Here is a 23,214-nt window from a genome sequence, read left to right on the forward strand (position 1 = left end):
TAGATCTTTTTGCACTTTTTGCATGCATACATGGGGGACCCAAAAAAAACTGGAGTTTTTGTATAAAAACTTAATGAACTTTTTACAAAATTCCTTCAGTCACCTTCAAAGCACTCTCCATTAGATGTGATGCACTTGTCAAGTCTTTTTCCCCACTGTTTAAAGCATCTCTGTAACTCTTCAAACTTGATATTGTCCAGTGCCCTTAGTGAAGCTGTTTTTACCGCCTCCACATCATCAAAACGCTTCCCTTTTAGATTTTTCTTCATTCTCGGAAACAGAAAAAAGTTGCATGGGGCTAGGTCTGGTGAATACAGAGGGTGGGGAACGACAGGCCGTCCCCGAGAGGCCAAACAGTGGGTCACTCATAAGGCCGTGTGTAGAGGAGCATTGTCATGATGAAGGAACCAGTCACCTGATCGCCATAGTTCTGGGCATTTCCTTCGCACATCCTCTCGCAGATGTGTTAAAACTTTTTTGGCGGATTTTTTCAACGTTTTCATCATTTCGAGATGTTGAAGGATGCCCAGAACTTCACAGGCGGAACAAAATAACAGTAAGGGAAACACAACACTACACTCAAACGTAAACCTACAAACTGATGCCGTTTGCACAGCTGTTTCCTGAAGGTCTCTACTAAACCCATCTAACGGGAGAACTCTCTACTATGTCTACGAATGGCAGCGCGCTCTCAGTTCGGTTTTTTTTTGGGTCCCCCTCATACACTTGTGCACTGTCAGTGCACAAGTGTATACATGTGGTGCAACCTTGGTCTAACACTGAAATAACTAATACTTAATCTTTTATCCCTGGATAGATATTTAATTCATTTATAAAATGCTACAATAATAATAAATTAATGCATTTAATAAAATAAATAAATCACAGTTACCAAATTCTCCAGATTTCATCCCTCTGGATTTTTCCTGTGGAGTCACCTAAAAGCATCAGTTTACAATGCATATCTAGTAGCATTGCACAATGTTGGTGAACTAAAGATATGCATATGAGAGGTCTGTGAAATGGTGACATCCATAATGCCATGCTCAACTGTCTACATCTTAGTATTGTCACTGAAGACTGTCAATTTAAACATGTTCTCTAACAAAATAAAGTTCACTGTCTTGTATCAATTTTTACAATTGTTAGGCTGAGTGATACTTGAGCTCACGTGTTAAAAATATCATAAAAGTGTCAAATCAAAGGATTGAGCTTTGATTCTAATGCTCATAAAAACTGGAAGAAAAACCTAAATAATGTTGGGAAATAATAAAATTATTAATCGAGAGAAAAAAATAAGTTTTTAAATAACCTTATAAGAAGATATAGCGCTGAGATTATGTGTCAGACTTAAGAGAATTTGAAACAATTAAATAAGAGCAGAAGTTTCAAGGTTTGATTAATTTCCCTTGATCGGATTAAAACAGTGTCAAATTAAACCTTTGGTAGCTCGAAATGGTCTGTTATCTGCCTAGATACAAGAAACTGACCAATCAAAAGCTAGAGATCCAGGAAGAGAATCTTTTAAAAATCTGGATCTCAAGGACAAAGACAGACTTTTCCCTGCCTCCCAATGTGAAGTTAACTGTGCAGACTTTTTCCAGCTTCCAACTGTTAAGTCATTTGACCAGACTTTCCTTTGCCTCCTGTTGTGAAGTTATCTGTCTTGTCTTCTTCCCTAACGACACCATCTGGCCTTGAACTTCTGGTTTTCACCATTCGTCATTGGACTTCCCGACACCATCAAAACATCTCGACTGACCACCCTGGGGCCATTGACTCTACAGTCCAGTGCTTACAGTTGACGAGAAGCACTAGATTGTAAGATTTAGTATAAATAAACGGGTTTCTTTGTCACTGCTGTTATTTACCTCACTTTCCTTCACCCTACATACAATAATCCTGACATTTGGATATCACCAATTCAGTGATCTCTCACAATGTTGTCTTTATCCTTTACAATCAAATATTATTTATATGTTATACTAAATTGTCTTAAATTGATTTCTCTTTGGTTATTTTAGCACTAGAACAGGCATACATTTGTGCAATACTGAAAAGATCTTTTGCATCAGGACAGATGTTTAAGTGGATAGTCTGTATACAGGGAGACCATTTTTTTAATTGATTCAGTGGTATAACTCAAAAATAACTCATGCTACAGAAAATTGTTGTATCAAAAATGTCAGACTTTGAAAAGACCATAAGATGGGACTATTAGTTTTGTTTAGATGGTGCTACAATTGGTGAAAATAGGTCAATTTTATTTTCATCAATGGAAACTTCATTTTTTATTGCATATTCTGATTCTGTGTAAAAAATAAACAAACTTTATCTAAAACATTTTTTTCAAAAGATGCACTTATCAGAAGAAGTGGGTATTTGAATTTTTACACAGCCACCAGATGGTGCATGCATAAATCTGTGAATATCTGTGAAATTTGCTGAATAAAGGAAGAAAATTCTTTAAAAAATGTCATTAGGAAACAATTATTATTTGGTGGAATCAAGATCAATGTCATTTCTTTATCTCAAAGTTGGTGGCATTAATATGCTATGGTACTAGTTTTTGTATAAGTTCATTGTTTATAAAAAAAAAAGGAATGATTTCACCAAATAATAATTGTTTCTTAATGACTTTTTTTTTTTTTTAGCAGATCTCACAGGATTTAAAGATTTATGCATTCACTGTGTGGTAGCTGTGTAAAACGTCAAGTACTCATAACTTCTGATAAGTGCATCTTTTGAAAAAAATGTTTTAGATAAAAATTTGTTTATTTTTGATGTAGAATCAGAATATGCATTAAAAAAATGGGATTATAATTGAATAAAATGAAGTTGACCCTATTTTCATGAATTGTGGTATCATCTATGATTAAACCAATAGTCCCATCTTGTCTAATATTTTTGGTGTAATACATTTTTTGTAAGTTGCATATTTTTCTAGTTATTCTATTGGATTGATTAATATGGTCCACCCTGTAGATGTATATTTTTAATTAAAATGTTTTGAAATGCTATGCATTCTTACCAATGAATATGTTTTCTTAGAACTTATTAGAGCTCAATTTAATACATTTATTACTAAATAATACTATTACTAAAAACTAGTTTACACAGAAGCTTTACCACTAGCAATGGAAATTGAAGCAAGTAGAATAGGAAACTAGTAATACTCAAGACAAAATAGATTGAAAAGAAAATTTTATGTTAGAGGAAAGGAAGCTGAGATTTAGTAATCACTCTAGTAATCTATTATGGAAAGAAATGAATACAGGTATACCTCAAGTTACGTCGTTCTTGATTATACGTCGTTTGTCAAAAAAATATATGAAAAATAAAAATCAAGTTTAAGTCATTTTATTCGACTTTAATTCTGTCTGCCACAAATATTGAAATTGTAATATCACTAGAAAAGTGTTAAAAGCACATAAAATCATATTAAAATACATACATTTACAGTAAATGTTAATATAATCATCATAAATTGCAGAGAACGAAATATGAAAACATCTGTGACTCTGTGTTGTCATCTTATTTAGCAGTCTTTAAGAGCTCAATATTGGCATTTTCCACAGTAGTTCCAATATCTACTGTTTTGCGTCATTGCCGGTGCCACTCGTTATTGATAAATTTAACATAAATTATTATTTTTTACTATTGCAAAATAATTTTAATAACTGTATTTGTTATTTAACCTTAAAAATCATCTTATTTTATAATGTCTTAGAGCAAACCACATTCACAAATAGAGTCCACAATGAACTGTAAACATCACCAAATTGTAAACATGTATATTTACAAGTATGTACAGTGGTTTTTTGTATAACATACTTAATCCGTTCCAGGTGCATGTCCATTAAGTGAAAAGTCCATTATACAAAACGCATTTTCCCATAGAAATACATGTTAAAACATATAATTTGTTTCGCAGCATAAAATAACCGTACTGTACCATAAAAAAAAAAATGAAAATGGAGCAGTCACCAATTATGCCTTGTAGTCAGATGATGTGAGGAGGAGGTGAAGGAACACTTTATTCACACATTCATACAGATACAGACTTTTTACACATTGCAGCAGGTCTCTTTTTACTGGTTTTTAATCGGAGTCAGATTCAGGGTCAACTTCTCTTGTTCCATCCTTTGTCTTTTGGCAGCTGGCTTCTTGAAAAATATGTCCAAGGTGGTCTGTTTCTCTCTCTTCTTCAACACCTGTCGGAAATGATGGGCAACGGTGTCATTGTAGAGATCATTGATCCTGTTAGCCTCAACTGTGTTTGGATAATGAGTGTTTGTAAACTCCTGAACCTCTCCCCATTTTACAAGGAAGTTTTTGTCAACTTTCACTCCTTCTGATGATTCCTTGCTTTGTTTCAATTGAAATCACCTTTGTTTTTTTAGAAGCCATGATTTGCACAACACTTGAATAAATGTAAATACCCTGCACTGATGTGATGTACTGTACATAATAAACAAGGGAGCAAGCCGAATCCCAATGGGAGCTCTGTACTTCAGATATACTAATAATATATTCTAATAATACTAATATATTATAAAAATAGCAGATCGTCATTGGCAACAGCAAAAGAGTGGAAACAGCATTCGCACTTGTTCGCAGAAAGTCCATTGTTTGCCTCACGTAACTGCCAAATGGAAAGTCCGTTGTTCGCAGCCAGTCCGTTGCTCGAGTCACATAACAGCCAAACAGAAAGTCCATTGTTTGCAGTGTTTGTTATTCGAGGCGTACGTTATACAAGGCACCACTGTACATGTATTCGTAAATTTAGATTACTTTTTTTTCTGTACTATATTAAAAATTAAAATTTATTTGTAAGCTTAAAATAAATTCTTATTAATCATATATTATTAAAAATGCATTTATAAATAAAATACAGAACTGGGAATGGTTATTTTGTGGTTCAGCCTAGTGATAAGTAAATTTGGAGACAAGTAAATTTGACTTGCATTGTTTTTCGACTTAAGTTGACTCTCCTGGAACCAATTACCAATGTAAGGTGAGGTATACCTGTAGTGCATTTTACTATACTGCTATGTTCATTAACTACATAAATACATGTGCTAAAACACAAATACTAGATAGTATTCATTACTGCAGTATAAAGTCAAGAGTCAAATTACAGTAAACTAGCCATTTAAAATAGAAACATTAAAAATTATTTCATTGCCTCTTATCCATTTTTATTTTGTTAATCTGTCTACAAATAATAATAAAGTTTACATTTTTGAATATGCAAAATGTATGAATATGGATGAAATTTCTACTGAATTGGACGTACAGTACATTTTTTTTTGTAGAATTAAAATTAACTTTATATGTGTAACAAATCTGTTACCAGTATATTAAGTTAATATTATTAAATGATGATTATGAACCAAAAAAAAAGAGATTTTATTAAGCTTCTCTCATCATTATATTATTTTCTATAATTATTTTATATAAGTAAATTTGTACTTCTAAAGTTATTTCAGTGAAAATAATAATTAATTTTCAAAAATATTTTAAATTTAAATAAAAACTATAATTGTTTTATCGTTGTTTACTTTTCTAGGTTATAGCTGGTAGTATATTTGAAGTAGTATGGTCCAATTTAAATGATGGTTCCTTTGGTTTGTCAGTATTGAGAGCATTAAGGTTACTCAGGATATTTAAAGTTACAAAGTAAGTGTCTCAATATTATTATATAACTGTTATTAAAATTTTTAGTGTGTATACTTACTTTCTTGAAATTTATAGGTGAATAAGGCATTATATATACCCTATTTACTTGATTCTAAGATACACTTTTTGTCTATTTTTACTTGTCTAAAACAGAGGTGCTTAAAGTTGATGACATTGAGGCATACTGTATGCAGTGCTTCTAGTGTCATCTAGTGGACAGGATATATTGCCTTTCTAAAGAGGGTTTGTGTGTTGTTATACATGATTTTTTTAAAAATATTCTGAACACATGCATTGGATGGAGATAGTGTCACTCTGCTGAACTCATTATACTAGGTCTCCATGCATTATGTTGTTGACACCACAATATTCTTATGTTTGCAGCCAAAACAAAAATCAATAGTCATTGACAAGACTACTGACTGTTGATGGTGAATGCAATGTGTAGTCTAATCGTTGATTAGACCACATGTTGCATACATCAATCAAAGACATTTTGTCGATATTTTTCAACAGAAATCAGTTTAGATGAATTTTGATAGTAACAAGCATTTAATTCAAACTTCTTTTTTAATGTTTAAATATCTTCAGTGACATTATGATGTATGACAGAGAGTTATTGTATATGCAGAAGATCATGGAAATAGCATTAAAGCCAAATGATTGCCAAATTATATCAGGCTATATTATTGCTACTATTATTAATTAAATGCTAAGTAATTTGGCATTAGAGGCAGGCATTAGGCACCATCTCTTGCTAAATTTAATAATTATACTTAAATTAATTAATTTAGAAGAAAAATTATGGGTGCTTGGATTTGGTATTCTTAGGGGCTTTGAGACTCATAGGTATGTGGGTAGTAGAATTCCTAGGGCAATTAGGTGAAGAAAAATTTTCTTTCACAATCTTCTAAATTAATTAAAATATTAATTTAATTATAATTATTAAATTTAGCAAGAGATGGTGCCTAAGGCCTGCCTCTAATGCCAAATTACTTTAGCATTTAATTAATAATAGTAGTAGTAATATAGCCTGATATAATTTGGCAATAGTTTGGCTTTAATATATAACTATCAGGTTTGGATGTTTATATTTGGAAATAGTAGTATTGCCCAACATTATTTATTTTGTGATATTTGTGTTTTTTTTTTAAACTTTTTAATCAATTTTATTGGGTTCAAAACTTTATAAAATTGATTGTTTCCTTCCAATTAAAAAAATAAAATTCAATTTCAAATTTATGGTGCATCTTAAAATCAACAGCATTGTACAATCAAGGAGATCAGTAGATCATCTCAAGCAAATACCTATGTTTTCAGTATTGAGCATTAATTTCAATAGTTGCAAATAAAATTTGGCATATTATTATTTATTAAAATTTTACTTACTTTGTTTAATTTTTTAAATTAGTATTTAAATTGTACAGGTATTATGTAAATGGCACCATAAGTTGTTTGTGCAAAAATAAAAATGAATGACTTTTGAATTGAAATATATGACATAGCTCAACCAACATACTTTTCTTTTACTAATTAACAATATTAATTAAAGCTATAAAATTCTGTAGAAAATATTAAAAACCAAAATCCATCTTTGATATTTTTAATCTAAAATTTAGATTTAAAAATAAAATTAATTTGATAGATAAACAATATATGATTTAATAAATTATTAGTTCTTATAAATATTATTTCATAATATTAAATTATTAAATTTTACATTGTGACACAGAAGAAACAGTGACAATTTGGATTATGATTATTTATATGTTATGCAGTTTAAAAATAAAGTATCATTTAATAATTTTGTAATTTATAAAGTGGCCTTGTGCAGACTATTTGTATTGAATAATTTGACATATTTAAAAAATAATTCTACAATTATATAATAAATTCAAAGAGAAACTTGTTTTTATCACTTTACTGATTATTATTATTATTTTTTTCTAGATATTGGTCTCCATTAAGAAATTTAGTCATTTCCCTTCTCAGCAGTATGAGATCTATTATTAGTTTATTGTTTCTCCTTTTTTTATTCATACTCATCTTTGCATTGTTAGGAATGCAACTTTTTGGTGGATCGTAAGTATCATTAAACATAAATAAAATTAACAGGATTATTAAAAAATAAAATAAATTTGGTTATTTGTTTTTGTATATATATATTAAATATAAAATTAAAAATTATAATTAATGTTTTTATAAATGTAATTGACTTAAAAATAATTATAAATAATTTTATTAGATCATTAATTAATGTAGTATTTTATGTATTTATATATTATAGTATTAATATATAATCAGTCTTAAACTGAAAGACTTTTAAGAATGAATATGTTTGATTTATCAATACGAATAACTAATAATATAAAAAATACACATAGTTTTAATTGATTATCATGCAGTTTCTTTGATTCAACTTTTGTTAAATAAAAATAGAATGAAACCTTGACAACATAAAGAATACAACTTTTTAATAATAGTAAATAATTACTTATACAGTAGAATATGTTTTTTATAATCACTTTGACACTTAGATATACTGATAAAGTTAAGTAGAGTAAATAAATAAAACTACAATTAGTGGAATTTTAGAAATTGTTGACTCTGATATTAAAAGTACAATAATTAAAAAATGTATAATATGAAGATTTATTAATTATTATTTAGTTAATAGTAATTCATCTAGTGTTATATGCTTGCTGCTTTTTGGAGCTGTCTTTTCTTTAACAAAAGTTAGCATGTAATTTAAGTAGTAAATTCAGCAGTTTAAACTACTGTCAGCAAATGATAATTGGAATGATTAATATTTAAATTTAAATTACTGGTTAAGACTTGTAATAGTTAATTCATAACTACAATGGAATCTGGTTAACTTGAATTGGTCAGGAAAAAAAATTTGGACTTTGAGTTTAAAAATTTTGAGTTATGGAGGTTTGGCTAAAAATCAAGATTTTGTGCATTGGTTTATTGGTGACCCAAAATAATCCATACGACATTTCCATGGGTCTTATTACGTAGAATCATTATGTCAATGTGAATCTCTTGGCATTGTCCATAAACTCAAATGCTTAACCAAATGGGTAAATAAGCTGCTGCTAATAATGTTTTCTTGAATGGTAGATCCATTCACTCCTAAGTGTTTTTATAAGGATTTTTTTAAATTGCAATATTTTGCACCTATCTTTTTATTATTTTTTTTATTACAAACACACCAGTCTTTATGGTGATTATATTTTTAAAAATTTGCCACAGAGGTTAAAATTTTTACATAGAATCAGACTATAACCATTTATTAAAATTAATTTATNTGTGTGTATAAAATATATATATATATATATATATATATATTTGTTTCATTGCTGATGGATTTTGCTGACTAGCCAACATCAACATAATAAATCAATTTTTGATAAATTAATTTAAAAAATATATATATTATGTAGAAATAGTGATAGAAATATAGAACTAGAAATGACAAATGAGCATTCATAACCATCTTCAAATTATAGATAGAATGATAATGTTCTAGCATCTGTAACTTCTTTACTCCTCTTTGTGTCGTCACCAACTGTCATCTCCCCTTACTCATTTCTCTCTCCTTTATCTCCCTCATCTCCTCTATAACCCCTCGTTTATTTTCTTAACAGTTTAGGAATTTTACTCTTCTAATCCCCACATACATATCTGAAAAAGGAGGTTCAAATGGCAGTTACAGTATCTAGGTCACACACTGTCAAGAAGCCACCATTCCCTGCCTGCCATCACATGATACAATGTTCATTTTTAGTTGTATGTAGTTCCTGTGCTTTATTGGAAGTTTCCAATCAGTTTATTCAGTAGATGAACATTAATTATTTTATGTAATGGAAATTAAAAGTAAAATTCCAAAGAGTTTATGAAACTACTGTATCAAAATTCCATTTAATTTAAACAGATTGACAAAATCAAGTTAACCAGTTTGATTTAATGTATAAATTCCTACACTGGACACGTAAGGAAAGAAAAGACTTTGAGTATATGCAACTTTAAGTTAACCAGGTTCCATTGTATTATCTATGAATATGGGGGAAGTAAATTTTGTATGAGGGAAGTATAGACAGTAATATAAAAATTATAAAATGTGGAGCTTATAGTATGTGGCCATTACAAATATTTAGAAATGAAATTAGTCCATGATGGAAGAGATAATTAAGCAATAAGAAACAGGAAAAACAAGGAAAGGGAGTTTAAGAGGCTAAATGGAATCTGGTAGCATGCCAAATCAAAAAAAGAAAATGGGATATATTTAACACCCTAGTGAGAAATACTTTAAATTACATATTATATGGAGCAAAAATGTAGGGAATCTCAAAAAAGATGAAAGAATGCTGGCTAGGTATAGTTGAAATAGATGCACTGCAAGGTTATAAAGATTATTATATGTGCACAAAATAAAAAAAATGAAAGAAGTATATTAATGAATCAATTAATGATGAAATAGAAAGAAAGCAGTTAATATGATGTGGTTATGTGAAAATACAAATTACCAATAAACATGGAATAGAAACCACAAAAATATGTGCGAAGTAGATTGAGAAATACTGGAAACAAGGTATATAAAAAATGATGGAGAAGAGAGATAAGAAGGAAGAAATACATATTAATAAAACAAAGAAAAATTATCTGAAAATCAGAATATAAGATTATATAAAGTATGTATAAAGTATGTGTTTGTAGAGAAAAAGTGATTATACAGTAGAGCATCGATTATCCGACCCCCGATTAACTGCCACATTGGTTAACCGACCGTTCTAGTCGGCAAATTCAAATGTCCGCTACTGATGTGGCGCTACAATATTTGGCTATGTCTTGGCTACTTTAATAGTATTTTTACGTGTTTTAGCTGGCAACATGGCTCGACCATGAAAGGGTGGCCAGTATTTAAATGAGGCTTAATTTTCTAAATTTTAACAAAACAATAGCGACGATTATTATTTAAAAAAAATTTTTGTTAGGCTTAACATCAATGAAAATTCGACGCAAAGTAGGTTAATAGCGATATACTAATATACTAATTACATGAGATATACTAATATATTATACTAATAATCAAATAATGTATTTTTTCATATTTTTCGGTTATCCGTTTTTTCAGTTATCCGACCAACCCCAGTTTCCAATTGAGTCGGATAATCGATGCTCTACCTTATTTACAAATAACAGAATTTTATAATATTGCACAATATATTTTTTTTTTTTTATCCACCTGGCTGCTTCTTCATTCCATGCAGCTATTAAAAATTTTTGGGGAGAACACTGTATTTATTATATTATATTATNATAAGTAATATTAATAAAATATTAATTTTATTATTTACGTACTTTTTTATTATCAAAAATATACTTTAAATAATAAAAATTTTTATATTAGGTTTAATTTTGAAGACGAAACACCACCTGAAAATTTTGATACATTTCCCATTGCTCTTATCACTGTTTTCCAAGTAAGCATATTTAATTTTAATATCTAAATTATTTTATTTATAATAAATACTAAATTATCAAAACTTAATTTTTACACTTGTCTTCCAGCTTATTTTATAAGTAGTAGTAATAGTAAATTTTGCTTTACTTGAAAATTTTACTATAAAAATACTCATAGAATAAAGTTTAGTATTACTTTTGCATATTTTGATTTTTTGCTTAATATTTTTATTTATTTTTTCCATTATATAACTTGATTCTCAGTTGTATGAAAATTAACAAATGTCATTTAACACTAAATGATAAAACTGGAAAATAATCAAGTATGATTCAGTAACCATATATCTAGTCCATCAGGGTAAACATTTGAATGGCATTTTTTTCTGCTGCCTAACTAGATATAAGGTTACTGAATCATAGATGAATCATCTCTGCAATTATATAAATGTCATTTAAGTGTTATGTAGTCTGAATTCAAATTAAATAATGTAAATATTTTAAAAACATATAATTCAGAATTTGATTCTATAGATCATAAGATTATACTTGTAAAGTCCAAATAGCAATTAGACATTTACCATCTATTATTGTTAAATTACATGAAACACTAAAATAAAAAAAATTAACAATTTCAATAATATGCTATAACTAGCTGTTATCTGCGACTTCGCTTGCACGGATTTTGCAAGCAAACACCATTTATATTCAGTATTTCAACAACCATAGTAATTGTTATACTGTATAACACCTACTGCTGAGAATGATGAATATTGTTGAGAATCAAACAAACTGTTTTCAATTTGATCAATTTTCTAGAACATTTACAATCATTCTATAATCAAACCAATATGCAATAAAAAATTTGAATTTAAAACAGTTCGAACATTTGGTTAAAAATCAAAATATATAAAAATATAACAATGTCTGAAATGTTATCAATTTAATACACCTAAGTACTCAATGAAGACTAAACATAGTTTCAAACAAAAAATCGCATCTAAAATAGTACAGTAGAAATCATTCTTCAGGTTAAGGCTTAATTTAATCCTCTCCCTCTTCCTCGTGAAAAATCTCTTCTTAGTATGCGTTTTCATGACGTACCCTAACTGTGTACCAAATTTCACCTCTTTAGGTTCAGCGGTTTGCTCTGGGTGATGATGAATCAATCAGTCAGATAGTCAGGACAAGTAATTTTATATATTTAGATAATTATATCATCAAGAGAGGTTAAAGAAGAACTGAAAATTTTTTAATTTGAAACATCAATTGCTACATTATAGTAATCAATTTTAGAAATGAATTAGTATTTCCATTTTTTATTAAGTAAAATAAATTTATGTATTATATAAAAATATAAAGTTTAACTACAAAATATATTGAATAAAAATTATGTATAATGTAATATAAAAATGTGCTGTTTATTAAAAATAGTTTATTATATTCTATATTTAAACTACAGTGAACTATTTTTAATAGATAGAAAATATGCACATATCATTTATTGATGAAAATCAAATAAATAAATATAAACAAAACCATCATAAGCATAAAATATGACGTTTTTAATAGAAATTAATTAACAAAAATCAAATAAAATGAATGTAAACTCAAATTTTTAATTTAAAACTTGAAAGTAATTAATTCTGATATTTTAAAGTGATTATTATGCAGAAAACTTTTAATTTTTACAGTAAGTGATCTTATAAATTTTGGAATTAATAATATATAGTATTTAATTCTGAAATTATATATATGTTACTGTGAAAGACCGAAATTAGAGAATGTCGATATTCTCCGGTGAATGTTGACACACACAAAATACGTTGGTGAAAGATCAAATATTTGGTTATATTATTATACATTCAAACAATCGCTGGTGTATGTCGACAAGCACAGATAAACTTTGGTGGAGGTCAAAACAACAGAAGACTACTATTGAAACCAAAGAACAGTTTGAAGAAATAGTTAATACTTTTGAAGAAAATTTGAGCAGTGGCCATAACAAATACCATATTCCAAAGGATAATATTGAAGAGGAGCTGCAACCCACCATGTGTTCATATCAAGCCCTGACTGAACAACACAAAGTTATTTCTATAAAAAGAGTGGCCGCGAAAGAGAAACTTCTACTGCAAGCAACGAAAATGTTACAAACCTCAAAAAGAAAATTTCTTCCTGCTCAAATTGGTGATACTGTATGAATACAAGTCTCTGATGTTGACCGTGACTGTACAGATGCCCAAAATGTGTTGGCGATTGTTGTTGGAATAGAAGACTCTGACTTTTATAAATTAGCAAACAAAAATGGTACCCTCAAGCAGCTTTATACTTGTAGTCAGTTCGTAATTTGTAAAGAAAAGTTACTCCATAGATGTGATTTCTTCTCAAGAAATATCGCTAAGAGAAGCAGCTGCAGCTAATTCGAAAAGTGGAGAGCAAGGCTATACACGCTGTCATTGCAAAAAGAAGTGTTCCACGAATAAATGCAGTTGTAAAAGCAAGGGACTTTTGTGCAATTCAAAGTGCCATAACAGTTTAAGCTGTTGTAATAAATAAGATTGTATAATATTAATCACATAATTTATGTGTAAGTTTATTATTGTATTATTTTCTTTAATGATTTAGAATGTACTGTTCGTTTTAGGTTTAACAGTTTATTTACATGTACTGTTACTTAAGCTTTCTCTTATTTTACACAGGACAGACGTATTAAAAAGTTGCATTTTTGTCTTAATGTAATAAAAATATTTTTATTCAACATTCACCATCAGTGCATGCTAAATGTCAACATTTGCCAGTGTAAGTGAGAAATAATATTTAGCAAATATTTTGTACATACACGAAACGACTGTGTGAATGCTGACATTCCCTGGAGAATGTTGACATTTGCCAGATATTGGTCATTCACAGTAACATATATATTATATATAATTTAATAATAAGTATAATAAATATAATTACATTTATATTATATATAATTAATAATAATTATAATCATTATCTGTTTTTAAGAACCTCACATGTTTAAAAATTTCGTATATATTTGTAAAACTAAAGTTTAAATATTTCAGAGACATTTAATTTCAATAAAAAAAAAAATGTAGTTTAGCTACTCATTGAAATTACATTTTTTTATTAATATAAGTAGATTGAATATTTTTAATAGTATATTTTATTAATCAGTAGTAAAGTACTTTTATACTGTTAGTTACTCTTGTCATTTTGTTATCTCAGTAATCCATTTTAAAAAGCTTAGCTAATTTTAAATTTTTTATGAATATGATTGAAAGGTTAGGAGAAAAACTGAAGTGCAATATTTGACTTTTGTACTTATAATGGTTAATGAAATAATGTTATTTATTATACAAATGTAGGATATTCAGTAATTTATAGATATATGTTTAATACTAATCCTAATGACTGGAAGAATAGGCAATGACTGATTAAAATTGGCCATTCTTCATTGTATTCAAAGGTGCAAATTTTCTAGAGGTGGCTAAAAGTTGAAGGAAAGGTATCATAACGTGTCACTATCAACTATGAGAAAGCATAAGTTGATACTCTCTCAGGTCAGAAAGTTGATATATAATGCAGTTTGATGAGATCATTCTCAGGTTATTTTCCTTTGTCTTGTTTGATTCTTACACTAACAGGATGGCCATATGGAGTTTTCCTATTTTTATAACATCTAAATAGGAGCCAGTTTTCTATAGAAATTCCACCTGGAGCATATTGTCTATGAGTTGCATTGCTGAATCCCATCAAACCAAACCAAACCAAACCCACATATTGATAGTGTTTGTCAGAACTTGAAAACTTTCAATGGTTTGTTACAAGTCTCATTGCCTGATAACTGTGTAAGAAAATTGTAAAATCCATGTTCAAATTAGCTGAAAGTCACATGCAAAATAACAAGAAATTTTGTGCATTACCTAATGTAGTTTTTTCTTTTTCCATACACAATTAAACGTATAAAATTTTTGATAGAATGCAGTTGAAAATTTTTTTAAGTGAGTTTATTTTTCATTCATGGACAAGGAGTTCCATCCACAAGTGAGAAATTTTCTTAAACAGGAACATTTTATATAGGGAAAATGTACATATCCCTTACGGGGAAAAATTGGGAAATTAAACTTGTTACACAGGAAAACTTTTAATGTAGGAACTTCTTACTTAGGAAAGTTCTGCTGTTCATAAAAAATTTAAACTTGTATGTATTCTTCATTATTGTTTAATAATCTTTACTTCATCAATAGTTCAAGTATAAAATATAAAATTTGTTTACATTGAATTATTGTTATAGGCTATGACTTCATTGATTCTAAGATGCCATTGGTTAATTCTAAGACACCATGAATTTGAGATTGAATTTGAAGATATTTTGAATAAAGGAAAAATAAATATTCATTTGTATTACATTTTATATTAAGTATTAACAATGTAGAAAAACAATATAAATTTCATGAAACAGGTCATGTTTGACAGCTCCAATTCCATGATCAGAAGAATATACATACTAGTTCTTCATTTGAATACTGTACCATAATGCTATCTTGAAGGCTTTAAAAATGTTAAAAAATAATTTAAATCAAACACTCCTTACAAGAAAAGCTTATTTGAACTGATGTGACTGTTGAGTAGTACAGCTAAAAACATTAAATTATTAGTGCATAATGCCTACACGGTTTACTCGTGATAACTACTGATTGCTGTTTTGGACTGTGAATATAAGATACCATCAATTTTAAGATAAATTTCAATTCTGGACAAGCTGGAATAGGTAAAAAAATGTGTCTTAAAATAAATAAAATATGGAAACATTCAAATTCTGTTTTTAAATTGTAAAAGTGTGAGTGGATTAGTAAATTTTTTGAATAATCAAATCCTATTTCAACTGATTTTCATTTATTTAAAAAAAAAACGAAGTAATTGAATCATCTAAAAAAAATTGCAAAGGGGAAAACTTAAACTTTTCTATGATCTTTGGATGGTAAAATTGGAAAGATTCTTAAAATGTTCAAATTAAATTTTTTCTGAAAGACTAAAAATGAATGATTATGTTATTGTTTTTTTTGCTTTCATAAGCACAATTAAATATAAAAAGTAATTAATAATAATTTGTAATATATAGATGTAAGTACAATATATATGATAAATTCTATATCTTAGATCCTCACAGGAGAAGATTGGAATGAAGTAATGTATAAAGGAATTGAATCACAAGGTGGAATCAAAACAGGAATGTGGTACAGCATTTATTTTATTATACTCACATTATTTGGTAACTGTATCCTTTCTTGTTTTGATTTTATAAAAATTAGTATTTTAATGACTCCATTTCTTTAATTTATCGAAATTATTTTTAATAGTTTATTTTTTAAGCTATTATTCAGTAAATTTAATGTAAAGTACTTGCAAGATGACTTTAGTATTATCTTCAGATTGGATTTTTTTTTTCTTTTTAATATTAAGAATTATCAAAACAATAACAGCTATATTAACAGATTATATCATATATTTTTCAATTAATTTGGTCTAAGCAATATTGAATAACAAAATTTTAGAATAAAACAAATTTGAATTTGTAAATTTGACCAAAATGATTGATCATATTTTAATATTTTTTGCAAAGTTAATATTATATGTAGAATTGCTTCTCATAGGGCTTGACACTTCATCTTTGAAACCTTTTTATTTTTTTGGAATTTATATCATTATGTTTAAAAAGCCAGTGATTTATTCTATTAGTTATTAATAATAAGAATAACTTATTAATAATAAAGCAGTAAATGTGAGGACTTCATATTAATAATTTTACTTTAATTTTAGATTTATATTCAAAAATAAATTTTGACTATTTTAAATGTGTAAAGTTTATATTAATTTAATTTTTATTTTTATCATATTCACATAAAACATATATTTGGATATAAGTAATATGTTTATAACAATTCATCAGTATTATACTGACTTATTTATATACATTGGAATATTTTGAAATATTTTTTATGAATTGTTCCTTTATAATAAAACAGACACCTTACTAAATGTATTTTTGGCTATTGCTGTTGACAATTTGGCCAATGCTCAGGAATTAACTGCAGCTGAAGAAGAAGAAGCAGAAGAAGATAAAGAGGTAATATTATAAGACACAAACCATTAAACTTTAAAATGTAATTATTAATAATAAAAAATTAAAACTTTAGCAATTGATCAATTACATAGAAAAAATGCTGCATGTTTAATTGTATTGATTGTGGTTATAATTATATTTTTTGAAATTAGTTTTTTAAAATCTTTGTCATTAAAAATATTTTAATATTTGATAAATGTTATGCAAATATTGTTTAATAAATTTATTAGAATTTATTTGTTGTTTGATTAATGTAATAATTGATATAATTGAATTGCATCTAGAAGTTTTTAACTGCATAAAATGCATAAACTGCTGAGTTTCAGAATAATATTTTTGATTGACTGCTATTACTTTACATTGGTTGCTAACATTACTTAAAATAATATGAAAATTTATTACTAATACATGATGTGCTAATATTGTTAAAAATTTACATTATTAAATTGCTTTAAATTAAATGAAAACTGCATAATTTGAAAAGATGTATTGATAATTTTATTTTAATTCCCTTTTTATATGCTTTTTATTAACGTACTCTGTTTGTTTGTCCACTGACTGTCCATCTAAAGTAATTCTCACCCACTTCCCAATTTCCAATCTTGTTGAAACTTTGTATACATACATTATGTATTCCCAATGACAGTACATTTTTTAAGAGTTTGCAAACAATTTTAGCAATTAGCAAAAACTTAGTGAAAAAATAAAATTTATAAAAATCTGATGATGGGTGATGCTAGATGTAGGGCAAATCATTACCTCTTTTCAGTCATACTATCTACATAAATCCAAGAAAACTGAAAGCTAAAGAAAATTTATTTTTTTATTTTTTAGTGCATTAAGGGAATAAAAAGCATTTTGTTAAAACTATTTTTTAATATTTTCTATTTAGTTTAACCCATTTAATTAATTAAAACAATATTCCATGATAGCATAATTACTTTTATGAAAGATTATTATTTTTAATATATTAAAATTTAAAAAAAAAAACAACAACTCTTTGTTTAAATTGATTAATTTATATTGTTTAGTTAACAGTCATCGAAGCCACTGAGATTTCTTATAATGGAAAATATACTTTGTATATTATTGCATCAGATTTCCTTGGATCATTTATATAAAAACATAGATTTATTAAATATGCAGTATTTTAATTTAAAACATANTTATTACAAATTTATATATTTCTGGAACTTAGAATACAAATTTTTTTTAACTTTCTAAAGAGTACTAATTTGATTTACCATAATTTTGTATGGATAACCCATACTGATATGTAACCTGCAGAAAATTATTAGAATGGAAATAAACCTTTTTATGATCCACATCATTGCATATTCCATGCCTTCCAAGTGGGTAATGAAGGCATGACACCAGTATTAGGGTATCTATTGGAAGTGATAATTCAGGTAAATGTCAGATGTTTTAAAAACTATTAGTTAAGGCCATGTAAAACTTGGGCTATTTTAAGACAAAGATCTATCTTGAACTCGCAACCCTCACATAACAGGTGAGTATGTTACTGATTGCATCATCCATTCTCTCCAGGTCAGATCTTTTTCAGACATGAAAGAATTTGTTTGAAGAAGATCTGACTTAGAGACTAACATATGACCATTATGGTTATTTATTCCTAAAATTCTAACTTAGCTACTTAGCTACTAGCTTAAATTAATCAAGAATGTTATGTAACCCAGTAATTTCATGTTAATTATTTGTATATTTGTTATATAAACATAACTTCAAAATAATAGAATATGAAAAGTCAGCCAGACATGTAAAAGTTGAACTATAACAACTGATATTTTACTAAACATGTATTTATTATAACAACAGACCATGTGTTTAATGGAAAATTAATAAATAAAAATTAATTAATTACTAATGGAATATTTTACATATTTTTTTGGCAAGAGAAAATAATAATTTTATAAAACTGATAAAATCAAATATAACTGTTATTGCCAAATCACTGGATAATAAAATAATTTTTAGAATTAAATTAGAAATTTATTTAATGATTAGATAAAGGTAGACATATTGCTATATTTTGAAAACTTAATGTTTAAATTTGATTAATTAAATATATTAATTTATGAAAATCTGCAAAGCAATTCCTTTATTTGGAAAGAGACTCAATTCTACATTCTTCACAAACCATCTGAATATAATATTTTTTTTATATCACTTAAGCATTTTGAATCAATTCCTTTCTAAACATTATTTTAGAGTTAATACCCATAATGTCAGATATTATCATGCCAACAAAGAACAGAATATTTTATCAGAAGATCATTAATGTCTTTCTGGCTAGCTACTACATATACATTACTGGAAAAGTGTACATATTTAATGTTAAAAATGATAATTGTTGACTAGATATATGTTAAATATATCTATCTATTTAACATATATAAATGTTTACATAATATTGTAAAATACTGTTAAAATCACATTTTTTGTTAATAATTGTAATAAACTTTTAGACATTAAAGTAATAGATCATGTGCAATGATATTTACAATGTTAATCATTAAATATCAGCTTGGAAAGTTTCATTGTATGAGGATAATTATTTTCACTTTGTTGTTAATTAGTGGTATTCAGTTACATATATAATGCTTTTATATTGTTTTACATTATTAAGTACAGATTACTGGTGTAAATAATTTGTTATGCAAAGTTATGCAAAATGAAATATAAGTCATATTTACATACCTTTAATGATAATTATAACAAACTGTTTGGCATTTCTATAGGAATAAGCAGTGATGAATTACAATTAATAGTATTTATATTTTTATGAAAAATTTTCACAAACGATGATCACAAGTATAAAGAATTAATGCATTATTTTTTTCATTTAATAATAATTAAATTATTATGTAAGTTCTGTAAGTTATGAATCTGTTTTTATTTGAAGAGTAAGTAGACAATTATCAATGACTTTCTAACTGAAGATAAAATAATTTGATTACATTTTCAAACTTTTTAATTTACTTAATGATTAAATTACATTTAATTTATTCTAAATCTATAACATTCAAATGATAAATAATGTCCTCAAAAATTATGTAATAAAATATCTGGTGAAATTATTTAGAAATAACTTATATACAGTACATAAGTGTTTATACAAATGTACAGTTTGTAATGTATCTAAGTCAAATACTGTATTCAGTTTTCAATTGGAATGGTAATACTAAAATGCAGATATATATGCTATCTTTAAATTAATATGCTTTTAAATGACCCAATTTTCATTCTTTAGACAGCATAATCAGTAGCATTTTCATATCATTTGTACAAGTACAAGGTTTGAATAATGTTTCAGGTTCTTCTTTTCCAGAATTTTTGCAAATTTAATTTAATTTATAAATTAGTTAATTACTGTTTTTAATAGATGGCAACACTCTTATCTTAGTATGAAATTTTTTAGTCATTGAAAAATTTTAGTTTAATTCAAAAAATTTTTTATACCCAGTGAATTTATTAATAGATGGTTACATTTGATTTAAATATGATCAGATGCTAATTATTAATATTACTAGTTATTTTTAGTAAATAAAGTAATCTGTTGTTAAATTTTTGTTTGGAAATTTTATTTTTATTCCAGTCTTATATTCTGTAATATATAGCATAAATAAGGAAAAAGAAATAAGACATTAAATGAAACTATCAATTAAAAATATTATTGCATTCTCAATGGATTGTTTTTTATTTAGAATCCAGTATGATCATATTAATATTAACTAATATTTGTTTAATTTTAATAAATATCTCTTACAGAAAATAGTGAAAATACTACATTTAATTCAGAAGTTTAAGTGTTATCTAAATATAATGTCTAATTTTTTTTTTCAAGCAAGTAGTTATAAGCTTTATATTGACTTCTGTCTTTTATGTAAAATTGTGTTCATCTATCTTCCTTCTACGATTTTTACAATAAAATAATGAACTGAATAAAAAATATAAATGCAATAAAATAATATTTTATTGCATTTATATTTTTAATTAAATGTATTTAATTAATGTATTTTTAATTAAATGTATTTAATTAAAAATATGCATTTGTATTTATAATTTTTCATTTATTGATTTTATAATGTTTTTACCTTTAAAATTGTAAAGAATTAATATTTATGACTCATTAATTTATAAACATGAACAAATGCAATAAACATTTTCAGTTAATATTTCTTTGAATTATTAAAAAGTTAACAAGATAAAAACAAATTAAATGTAATATAGTTTTAATCTGTAAGATTTTTTGTATTTATTTGAAATAAATCATTTTTTCATTGAAAACTTATTACAAATTTATATATTTCTGGAACTTAGAATACAAATTTTTTTTAACTTTCTAAAGAGTACTAATTTGATTTACCATAATTTTGTATGGATAACCCATACTGATATGTAACCTGCAGAAAATTATTAGAATGGAAATAAACCTTTTTATGATCCACATCATTGCATATTCCATGCCTTCCAAGTGGGTAATGAAGGCATGACACCAGTATTAGGGTATCTATTGGAAGTGATAATTCAGGTAAATGTCAGATGTTTTAAAAACTATTAGTTAAGGCCATGTAAAACTTGGGCTATTTTAAGACAAAGATCTATCAGATTTTTTTCTTATAAGCATGCAAATGAGTATGTTTTCATGGTGATGTATGCAGTGGTGATATTCGAAATATTCAACAAAGGGTTCGCTAACAGAAAAGTTTTCCTTAAAGCCCCAAGCCCGAGATATCTCGGGCAAGTTACATAGCGTTACATAAAACTCGGGCGTTTGAACCCTCTAAAATTTTTTTTTAATTTTTGGAATGTATTTTAAGTCTCCAAATTTTTTTCCCGCGCGAAAGAATTTTATCGCGATTTTAATTTATCTTTAATGACGCACGATTCACGCTTAATTGCTTTTTAATTGTTTTTTAATGAGAGTTTGATATCAAATTTTATTCATCGTTCTAAAGTTGTAGTGCACAAATTTTTCTTCGGTAAAGTTATTTAAAGCTAGTTTCTAATGTCAAAAACGACCTCCGATAGTTTTAAAATTTTTTTAATTAATATATTTTATTATATAGTCTATAAGTTTAATTAAGTCGGGGGGGGGCGAAAATCGCAATAAAAATTTTAATTTTTTAAAAATATACGGCCAGCTAGTATTCACCCTACTATAAACCCATCGCCTCCCGAGACTTCTGAGAGAATGTCCCGGGAAATCCAACTCCAGCTGTGTTCAAGGTCATCCAGCTGTGTAAACAATGACTCATCAGCGTCAGATTTCGCAGAAAGGCGAAACAATGGAAAATAAAATCTGAAGCTTTCTCTTCAAAATTAACGCATTTCTTTCGTTTTTTTCAGTTTTAAGTATATTTTTTATGTTTAATTACATTAATATCAAAAATTGCTAGAGTCCCGAGGGGTTAACTGCTTTCCCTGTGACTTTTTCTCAAGAAAAAACTTTTCTAAATCATTTATTTTATCATTAGGTATTATTATAATAATAGACAGATGTCATCGTTTCTCGAAATACAATATCTTTTTTATTTCGCTGTCGATAGCCCGACACGTGTTCCGCAGCCATCTTGTATTTTCTCGCGCGCGTGGGATTGTGGGATCTCTCGTATGACTGGACCTAGTTTCAAGAACTCTCTTGAGTCGATCGCGATTAAATCTCGTTTCAGTCGAGATTGAAACGGTCGATGGAGGTTGCACCATGGCGAACGGGGTATAAGGCTCTAGTTTAGTAGTGTTACAGAGTATAATACGTATATTTTAATATATTTTTTAAAAGAAACAAAACCACTGAGAAATGTTACGTGTGTTTAACAACGGGTTCGGAAAACTTTGAAAATGTTAACAACGGGTTCGGCCGAACCTGTGCGAACCCGCTGAATATCACCACTGGATGTATGTATGTTATG

General features: G+C 27.3%; 1 protein-coding gene across 1 annotated transcript in view; it reads left to right on the forward strand.

Annotated features, from left to right (window-relative positions):
• Positions 1-23,214, forward strand: part of LOC111625859 (voltage-dependent calcium channel type A subunit alpha-1-like) — a 243,048-nt gene that overhangs the window by 72,067 nt on the left and 147,767 nt on the right. Inside the window, exons 11-15 of the mRNA XM_023369099.1 lie at positions 5,573-5,682; positions 7,633-7,764; positions 11,096-11,168; positions 16,318-16,435; positions 17,184-17,284. Of these exons, the coding sequence (XP_023224867.1) occupies positions 5,573-5,682; positions 7,633-7,764; positions 11,096-11,168; positions 16,318-16,435; positions 17,184-17,284 (534 nt within the window). The remainder of the gene's footprint in view (positions 1-5,572; positions 5,683-7,632; positions 7,765-11,095; positions 11,169-16,317; positions 16,436-17,183; positions 17,285-23,214) is intronic.

The sequence above is a fragment of the Centruroides sculpturatus genome, unplaced genomic scaffold, assembly GCF_000671375.1.
Source record: "Centruroides sculpturatus isolate CEXI.00-Female unplaced genomic scaffold, Cexi_2.0 scaffold427, whole genome shotgun sequence".
NCBI classification, from domain to species: domain Eukaryota; kingdom Metazoa; phylum Arthropoda; class Arachnida; order Scorpiones; family Buthidae; genus Centruroides; species Centruroides sculpturatus.